This window comes from Drosophila sechellia, chromosome 2L (genome assembly GCF_004382195.2).
Source record: "Drosophila sechellia strain sech25 chromosome 2L, ASM438219v1, whole genome shotgun sequence".
Classification (NCBI taxonomy): Eukaryota; Metazoa; Arthropoda; class Insecta; order Diptera; family Drosophilidae; genus Drosophila; species Drosophila sechellia.
Window position 1 is genome coordinate 7,021,511 of NC_045949.1, and position 10,507 is coordinate 7,032,017.

A 10,507-nucleotide genomic window follows, 5' to 3' on the forward strand; every position below is an offset into this window, starting at 1 on the left:
TCACACTTCACTAAAGCGAGCCATCACGAATATACAAATAAAAAGATTTAAGGGTTGGTTTTTAGTTGGTAAATTAGAAATGGTTATGAATTTTTAAGTAAAATCACTTAGTTGCTAACAAAATTTTCAAATTCATGTTGATCAACAGAGGCTTTACCGTACATGGCACAGAAAAGATGAACTTTTTTGTTTTGGGTCATTTTTCTATGTTGCATTTTTTCGGTGTATTTTAGTTTTCTGTTTACAGTTCAATAGTTCAGTTTAGTTACAGTTTTTTATTTATTTCAATGGGCTGTGAATAACAGGCGTGACCGTGACTCTTTCCTCTCTGCCGGGTAACCCCTCTTTTTTCAAAAAGCGGCTTACACGACTTTCAATTTGTCTTTTGCGGCTTTTATTTAGTTATTTATTTTTCTTTTTTTTTTTTTTTGGTTAGAAAAGGGGAAACTGGCGGTTACGTGGAGGCGGAAATTGTAGGGCAAGCATTTCGCAATGGACTTGCAACAAACGCGTCAAAAAAAATATTTTCGTTTGCTGGTCATGATTTATCGTCAACGCGACTCTTTGACAAGCGTGTTATTTTCAGCATTTTTTATTTTGTCACTTGCAAGTGTTGCGTGAAATAAAATCTAATTCCACGTTCGGGTGGGGTTTTTTGTGGCTATAATATTACCAGAATAACATGGCTTGATTTAAAGCTGTTCCTGCTCATAAAGAATAACATTTTAATAAAAATGTGAATACAACAATTTGAGGTGACAAAAATCCGGATCATTAATCAGCTGGGAATGAAAGGAGTGTCAGCGACAGGATAAATGAAATATAGAAATGTGATTGCCCAAATGTCAACATTTTAAGTAAATAAATAATTATTAGGCAGATTTATGATGGTGAGTTATGGGGCAGTGATTCAATTAAGGACATTAGCGTTAATAAGCTTATACAATAAATCTTTTTAAAATGACAACCAATAATCAATTGAAATTGAAAAATTTAGAAGCAAACATAAATAAGGGTTACAAATCATAAATTCATCTAATAAAATTAAATTACTTTCAAAACTTTTTGGAATGCATTTTCCAATTACTTACATTCCACTTTATGTAGATATACCAACTTCATTACACATTCCACATATTCTTGATGTTCAACGAAATTCTCTCAATTTACCACTTCAATAAAGTCTATTTTTGACACTTCGATTTGGGTCAGACTTATAAAGTTATATGGCAATTGCAGCTAGCGCAACTCCATCCATATAAACACTGGCATTAACCATAAACTAAAAGTCCCAAGAACTGTCCAGAACTTCTTGTCACGTAATAAAGAATTTATGCCTTTGCTCGCAGCTTAAATCATGCCAAACGTGATCGCGGATCGTAATAGGGTTCCTCTAACTGTAAACGCACCAAGCGAATCCATCCACCTTGACCCCAAAAACAACCCATGGGTTAAAGCGGCTGCTCAGCCTTGCATTTCAATGAACTACAATGAATTCTTCGTCGAGCTCATCATCGAAATCAATCACAAAGTCGGCATCTCATCACATGTGTCTTTGGTTAGCAACTAAAAAGCCCACTGACACACCGAAAGAGATGGGGCTACGCGCGGAGAAAGAGACGGAGGCAAACGGCGAATGCATTCAACAGATTCAAAGATACATATCGTTCTGCCACTGACAAACCGTTTTCTGTCAGATTAACTAACAAACTGCTTTTGTCGCTCCCTAAATTGCCCTTCTCCCCCTACTCTACATGTATGAATATTTACAGATGCGGTGGGCATACTAGCAATTATACACAATAAAAAAAACAGGAAATATATAAAAAAAATTGTTTAAAAATAAATTTTTTAATTTTATTTTACTTACATTAATTCCAGTTTAAAAGTATTATAAATAAAATGCTAAGTATATACTAATATTTTGGCCCATGTTGTAAGTGTGCTACGCATGATTTATAAAGTGACGAAGCCGCTTAAAGATTTCGCGGCATTCTAAGAATTTCCAGCGCAGCATGTGTGGCACAATGGAAACATTTAAACCAGAAAGAAAAAGAAAATAGATGGGGAAGTGGAGAAGAAAAGCATAAGGCCCCAGCACATATGTAATCTTAACAGTGTAATAAAGTCATTGGAACTCGCAACTTCGCACAAGCCACCCGGCAAAAAGACAACAGCACCATTGCCAATTAGTTGGGAGAATTTATATTGCTTTTTTCGGTTTCCCGAAGAGAGTGGGGAAATAATTTCTTGAAATTTATATTAGAAGCTGCTATAAATTATGGTGAGAGCAGAGCAAGCCAAGACCCTTGCTGGCTTAAAAGGCTGGCAAGAGCCGCCAAAAATCCCAAATACGAAGCAATCTGGAGACAATAAGCACAAGTTGTGCAATGGAAAATGTCCAAAGAACGGGCGATACTTTAATGACCAAAAGGGGCTGGAAGGCAGTCAAGTATTTTCTTTGTGAAAAGCTAAGAATTCCCCCCCAAATGATATACTCACAACTCCTCCAGTAAGAAAGCAACTAATGAATGCCCCTGGCATGAGCAAAAACAGCAGCAGCAAAAATATAAAACATCACAAAATGCGATACAGAGAGGTGGAAATAAATTGCACTGCCAATAACAGGCCAAAAAGGAAAATGTATAAATTGGGAGTGGAAATTAGCTGAAAAATGTCATCGGCAGTAACAGCCAGCAGAAATAAATACAAAAAAATTCAAGAACCTTCTAATACAACCAAGAAAATGTAATTAGTAACGAAAAATATACAATAATACATTATTTTATTTATTCATTATTTTATTTTTCGAAGCAAATTGAAACACAATTTTTTTTAAAAAAGCATTTGACAGAAAAATCTGACATGTCTGTCCAAATTTATGTTCCAACTTGCATTTCCAACATTTTCTTATTGGTAAGGAATTAATTGCCAACATGAGTTAAATTTGACTTTTCCTTTGTCAGCAACTGCAATTCAAGATGGCAATGTAAATATGGATTCCTTGAGCCTAATGAGTATAAATATTTCTTGTTTGATTTCAGCTGATAACTGGATGTGCTTGTGTGTGCACTGAAAGAAATAGTCGTACTAAGTCAACATAGTTCAACATAACATTTTGATAAATCCAAATTTTTCTATCTGATGCTATCTAATGTTTTTAGATAGTATTTCAGTTAGTATTAACTGAGTATTTAAGTTAGTTTAAAAGTATTAGTTCAGTAACTGCCTTGGTTGACTACTCTTCGAAAGCCCTGTCTCCATAGTAGTTACCACTTTTATGGGCCTCCCGCTGCTTTCGAACTTCAAGGTCGTTGCAACCGCAGCAGTTGCTTCAGTCGAGTCGGCGGGTGGCGAACGTGGACAATGGGGCTTCACTGTACGTGTGTGGTTTTAGATGTCACTCCTTAACCGCTTCTGACAATTCGCCGCACAAAGGCCAAGCTCGCTGTGGATTCTTCTTGGAAATGCTAAGAGAAAGGACGGAAGCAGCAGCAACAGGAAGAAAAACAGGCCGGCAATATAGGATAGAACGCCCACGAAAGACGGCTAAAAGCTTACAAACAGAAAATGCTACAACAGCAGATGGAAAAGCTGGAAAAGTAGTGACAGCATTTGTGGCTCTGACAGCTTTTCGGAAAGTGGGTGGTAAAATAGAGGGCGGTCCAAATGAGGGATGTGCATTTGGGCTTGGGAAAAGTTTTGGGCCAAAAACCAAAAGGAAAAGAGCGAAGGGAAAATCTTTCAAGGCCTCTGAAATCTTTCGTTTTTTGCAACAACACAGGAAACCTTTCAGCAGCATCAAACAAAGGCCTACAAAAATTGCATTGCACATTGCAAAATTTAATCTGTTTCAACGTCAAAACAAACTGCAAACCGAAACTGAAAGGATAACATTTTATTTGGATTGGAAATCCTTTTTGCTCTACTCTCATTTTGCATTTGCAACAAACGGAACTGGTTTAAGGGATTACAAGGATTTCAGGTTTGAAAAGAATTTTTTATTCTCTAGTCATATCATAAGTGCTTAAATGCCTTGATCTAGTGAGAAAGAGCATTAAGAATTGGGTTTGCAAACTTTAAAATGCATGGCCACTGAAAGTAAGAAATCCACTTTCATATTGATTTTCCTTTGCCCAGAAACAAGTAGTGTAATTTTTAAGCAAATTGCTTTCATTTTCTGCAATATTCGTGTTAATTAACAATTATACGAAAAGGTATCATTGAAGAACTCATTAGTGAGCACTGAGACCGGAAATAAAAAGTATTTCGAATAAAATAAAAACCACAAAAGCGCTGCCAATTAAATGTGGGGGTAAGTTGAGCAAATTGTAAATTGGATTGAGTCTGTGGCATGTTAACACGGTAGGTGGACTCCGGGTTTATTGGGTGGCATGCCAGAAAGCTCCCATTTAACATGTCATGGGGCGAAAAAACATAAGTAGGAAGGAAGGAAGGATGCAGTGCATCCGGCTGCTGGGGGGGAATGCCAAAAAAAAAAAAAAATGCCAAAGGTAAATGGAACACACCAGCTATGGTGTTGCCGTCGTCATCCGCAGACATGTGTTAATTGTATTGTTCCAAAGAGAGCCGGAAAATTGGGTGGGGAAAAGCGGGGCGGTGGCGCCTTGTTATTTTGATGTGCCAACGCCAATTCACCTGTCGCCCCCACCCCTCTCCTACCCACGAAAGGAAAACCTCCAACCCTTGTGTTTTTCTGTTGTTTAACACGCAGCTGCGCATTGTTGTTGGGCTTTGTAATTATTGTTGCTCTTATTAAGCGCGTTGTTTTAGCCAAGTGTTTATTTAGCTGTTAACAATATTTCGAGTGCAGTCCGCATTTACACTTTAAGCACACACAATAGTCAACGCATGTTGCGTACTTAATTCATATTTAAGTTTTCAACAATGCTTTAAATAAAATTTTATCGGCGGTGGATTAATTTCGACGGAGCATCGAATTTATGGTGAAGGATTTAAGAACATAAATTAAGCCGCAAAATTATTTTTATTGCACTGGATTATAGCTCTTATTTATTATGCCTTGGAAAATTGGCATTTTCGCACAAAATAATTTGATATTCATATTTGATACAAAAACTAGTTTATATAATTAAATTCTCACCTAAGGTTTGCAATAAATTTCTGAGACTCACTGAATTTACTTTCCTTAATATAAAGTTAAGGACATCGATGCCTCAAGGACCTTAGCATGAAAACTCACCTCAATGACAACTAAACTCAAATGTCCCCTGCAGTAAAGTCGAAATTCTGGTCCAATAAAAATAAACAGGAAACACTAAAAACAAACTAAAGCAGACGGACTCCGGGTATTTTCATTTGCCCCGTCAGATCGACGAACATTATTTGCTTTGGGCCAATTTAATTGGTTCTTTTTAAGGTAATTACACCAAGTCGGGTGGCACGGACACACAGTGACCTCTGGGTCGTGGGATCAAAGGGACGCATGAAAATGCAATTAAGGGGGGCAATACTAAAATCTAGAACCTCTGTCAACAACCCACTCAAAGCAAACATAATGGAATGGCATCCAAAAAGTGCAAATCAAATGCAACAAATTAATTGTTATTGTTGCTGCATTTTGTTGATTTTCTTTGCCGTTCTGACTGGTTTCAATTAGCCAGGCCGCCATGGTGAATAGCGAGCGGTCAGCCAAAAAGTGCAGAATTGGCAAAAGCCAGCTGCTATCCTTTCCCCTCCTCCTTCACCATCCCTCCCCCCCTCAACACTCAACCCCCTTAACCTTTGCCGCATTGTGTAAACATTTGCCATGAGCACCAAAACACAAAGTAAAGCTACATGTTTTTGTTGTAAGCCAAAATGCAAACGGCATTAGCCATGGTCAGTGCGTTATGTCGAGGTGAGTAATGGCAGTACACTGCGAGAATTTTCTAGGTACGAAATGAAAGGGAGAGTTCTGGAATAATGCAACACAACTTAGAATGTAACCCATTCTGATTCAGATATTTAGATACTTCTTATTTGGAGACAATCTTGATAGCATAGATACCATACCTCAGTGCACTTGAACATCTATTTGTTTACTGACGGATTTTCGGCGTGACTAACCATCAGCAACAAATGAAAATCATACGTGAAACCGAAACCCAAACCGAAACCAGAATCACAGTCTGGCCCCAAAAGACTGTTGGTCATTTGTGGCCACAATCACTATCGCTGGCTGTTTATGAACGGAATCTCTTATCAGGGGCTCCCCACAGTCCCCCCGCACCTACACGGCCAAATCCCACATAATGGAGCAATGTCAGAGCAACAACAATGGCTAATGACATCATGAAATCGGCGGGATGCCGCAGACTTATCAGTGAATTGAGAACAATGGGCGCAATGCCAGACTCACCTCATTCTCAATGTTCCTTATGAGAGGGGTATTCCTGCTCTTCTCGCGCATCGCCAGCAGTTCCTTCTGGTGTTTCTGCTGCCTGAGATGGTGTTCGTGCTCAATTTTGTTCCACTGTTCGTTGGAGAAGCCCTCCTCCGACTCTGAGTCCGAATCCTCACTGGAGTAGTCCTCTTCGCCACCGCCATTCTTTAGATTCGCATCAATCAACTGCAGTTTTGGCCTTTCGGTGCGCATTATTGTGGGCTTTACTGTGGTGGTTGTTGAGGTTGTTGTGGTCGTTGAAGTAGTTGTGATGTGTGGCTTCTTAACAGCCTCTTTTTCTCTATCATGTTTGAACAGCCAATCGAATATATTGCGCTTGCCAGCGGACTTGTCGTGCGGATTGGCCACGCTGGGATACTTGTTGCTGTTGTGATTACTACTCGAAACTATGTCCAGTTCATCCGACTGGTCGTAGGCATTGTAATCGGGTTCCTTCATATCGATGTGTGGCAACTTCTGTGTGAATAGTGAGTATCTAGGCATTTGTCGGGCCAGTTCCTCGTCAACGCCATTCGAGTTATCGGAGTCCTCATCATACTCATCGTAGTCATCTTCGTCGTCCTCATCGCTGTCCTCGTCGGAATCACTCGAGTCCACCTCCTGTCGCCAGTTGGGTCCTCTGGTGGTTCGGGGCTCAGCCCAGGATGGAAAGATGCCGTCCCTGTCGAAATAGCGACTGTGATTGGAGATCAGGCCATGGTGTACGGTTGTGGGTGCCTCGGTGGTCATTAGGTTCTTGGCCGTGCTCGGTCCGATGGACAATCGGTGCTGCTGATGACGCAGCGAGGGAAACACCCGCTGCTCCCAGCTCGCATGATGACGATTGTGATGACGCAAGTGGTGCTGCTGCATGGGCAATTGGGGATCGAGGAAGGCCTTCTTCTCGAGATCCTCGATCGGCGGCTGGTGGTTCCCCTCCAACTCGGCCCGCAGATGCTGTTCGTGCCGCAAATGATGATGGTGCTGCTGATGGGCCTCCAGTTGCTGCGCCTCCTGCAATTGCTGCAATCTCTGCTGTTGATGGGGACTTCGATGACCCCCATTGGGTGCTACTGTGGTCATCACAGGTGCTCCCTTTAGATCACTGCTGTTGGCCCACACGAGGGGCACTAGTATCAGAACTAGCCAATGCATTTTGAAGATCGTTGCGTTTCGCCGCGGGGATTTTATTGTTTTATGTTGGCCTTTTTGCTGGAAATACTCTGCTCTTTGTATCGATATTTTTCACACGCGTTTGTTGGCACTTGCCTTTGTCGTTTGTCTTGTTTAAATCATTTCCCTTTGTCCCACAATACGCAATTAATATTGCCACTTTTTGTTTTGACACTTGTTGAAAGTTAAAATAATTCGTTATTACCGGCTTAAAATGGAATATTAATTGTTCACAGTTGGAATTAAGACGTTAATTTTTTGTAAATGGAATTTTAATTGTTCTCGTAAAAAATGTTTTACTGTAAGTAATGTTTTAATATCATTAAAATATTACTCGGGGTCTTTGTTTATTATACCATTGCATTTATAGCTTTATTTATGCGCTGTGTGAGATTCCTTGAAACTTATATTCATTTAAGTATTAATATTTTTTTAATTTTAATATGTATGTCAATATACCGCGACGTCAATTTATTTATTATTTATCTTTTTTTTATTGTCGTATTCAATTGTATTTCAAAATACAAGCACTTCATAACTAATCATAATATTCTTTATTCTTTTTCCTTTGATCTTTTTCCAATTTGTTCACACACTCAATGATTTAATGGTTATTAAATTCTTAGCTTTAACCAATTACCGCGGTCATAAATCCGCCGCAGAATCCGCGCGCGACTTTTGACGCGGTGCCAAGAGGCAAGAAAAACACACCCACCAATCCACTCACGCACATCCGAGTATATATCTCCGGAGTATATATCTGTATGTGCAATGCTTTAGCGCTTGTTTGTGCAATGATTTGTTTGTTTTGATTTCCAGTGCCAGATGGCGAAGTTCCATAGGAATATACAGAGATATGGCACTTCCGCTTGGCTCCGGTAAATGTTAGTTTCAGATCGCGAGGCTCCACGGAGGGGCGTACAAATCCACAGTTCCCGACGTTCAGATAACGACTGACACACGGATTCCGTATGGATTTCAGTCGCGGCAGATGCGCATTGGCAACACATGTTGCGATCCACAAAAGAGCATCTAGTCGCAACATGAGGCCAGCAACATGAGGCGACAGCGGGAAACTGAAAACTGCGACAAAATCTATTACCAATCCGACTGATCAGACTGGAAATTCGTTAGTCTAACCAGTTTAAGAGGCAGAATATAATTTCAGTCGACATTGTGCATGTAGCGTCATAAAATAAAATGTCAGCAATCTCCCACACAATCTGGAACTTCTGTAAGGAGTACACTTCTACAAAATGAAAAGGATACTTTAAGAATAATGAACACAAATATCTTAAGATCAACCCTAAAAATATTTAACAAAAATTTTACTACCTTACTACCTACCTTCAAATAACTGGCTAGTTAATTTAACTGCAATGTGCAGTTTTTACTAAAAAGTATAATGTAATATATTTTTCCTTAGTGAATAATGAACACAAATATCTTGAGATCAACCCTAAAAATATTTAACAAAAATTTTACTACCTTACTACCTACCTTCAAATAACTGGCTAGTTAATTTAACTGCAATGTGCAGTTTTTACTAAAAAGTATAATGTAATATATTTTTCCTTAGTGCAGCAATCATCTTCATCTGAAGCGTATCAGCAGCTTTGACTGTACGCCCATGTCTTCTACTTTCCCTGAGTCGTCTGAGAACTTCTTCTGAAGTTGTTTAATTCTCAAGATTGTTGTGCGTTGGCTGCTGATTTTTGCTCCTCGTGTGGGCAGTGGGCACATACATTCATTACATAATAATAATAATGAGATGAATTTTTATTTCCACCTCCAACACAGTTCTTCTGTTGGTTTTACCGAACCACAGAATGTGTGATTTCCAAGAACTCTAGACTTTAATATCCTTGAACGGCGGACAAGTCGCATTGAAGAACAAATTTTCCAACTAATTGCCATTAAACGAAATGTGTATAAAAACGAAAAGGTTTCCACCCGTGAGTCACCGATTTTAGAACGAGTAAACTTCTTAGCATGATCATAAAAAAGTGGCCCGTCCTAAGACTGATCGATGATAAAAGAGTCGAGGAAAAAGAAGGGTTGAGTTCTGAAATGAAGACTTAAAGAACATTTTATTATTCTCTTAACCATATTTTCGAGCTGGAAAATTGATTTTCAACGCTGGGCGTGCAAATAGGATTTGTCAGGCGATCAATAAAAGATATGTGAGGTTCCCACTAAATCAAAGATGGTACGATAGCTGATTATAGCGAATTATCGTTGATAGATAGTCGCAGTGAATTAGTTCTTTAGGTTCTTTTAAGTTATGTTCTCTCCCTTTGTAGATCTTTAAATTCTTCCCCGCCCAAACATTTTCTTATGGCCTTTCTTGTTTGATTTTTGTAAGCTCCAAGGCAAACAAGTTTCGTTTTCTTTCGTTTGAAGATTGTAAAGATTGTTATATCATTGTTGGATGTGTGTGCATTGTGTTTGTATTGAGATGAGTTTCGGTAGGTGATAAGCTATAAAGCCACATGTGCGGTTTGCTTATAAAAGCCTATAGAGTGTGTTGAATCTAACGCTCAATTTGGTTACTCATGAGTTCAGACAATGAGGCATGGAATCATGTATTGAGTCTAAAAGAACAAAATTAGTTTGCCCACAAATATACTTAAACCTAATCTTATTCCATATATATGTTTCATTAAAGCGAATTCAGCATTGATTATTATAGCAGTACTGTTTTGTTAAACTCAAATACAATCATGCACAACATTATCAAAAATATTAGGCACCACATATGCACCCACAACCCATTTTTCGGGGTTAAGCCCCTAAGCCAAGGTAAGTCAACTAATTTGCAACATTCTCAACTTCTCAACAAGTTTTCAACGACGACTCCCCGAAAACTAAGTCCGTGCAGCAGTAAGAGGCAATTTAATAATCATGAGGCAATTTAAATTGCACTTC

The 10,507-nt window shown here is 39.0% G+C and overlaps 1 protein-coding gene across 2 annotated transcripts in view; it reads right to left on the bottom strand.

The window, feature by feature from the left end:
• The window catches only part of LOC6611500, a 58,751-nt gene extending 50,232 nt beyond the window's left edge, over positions 1-8,519 (bottom strand). For both annotated transcript variants that reach the window (XM_032724782.1, XM_032724776.1), the window contains exon 1: positions 6,383-8,519. In XM_032724782.1, the coding sequence (XP_032580673.1) occupies positions 6,383-7,561 (1,179 nt within the window). In that variant the 5' untranslated portion in view covers positions 7,562-8,519. The remainder of the gene's footprint in view (positions 1-6,382) is intronic.
• Between the last annotated feature and the right edge of the window lie 1,988 nt (positions 8,520-10,507).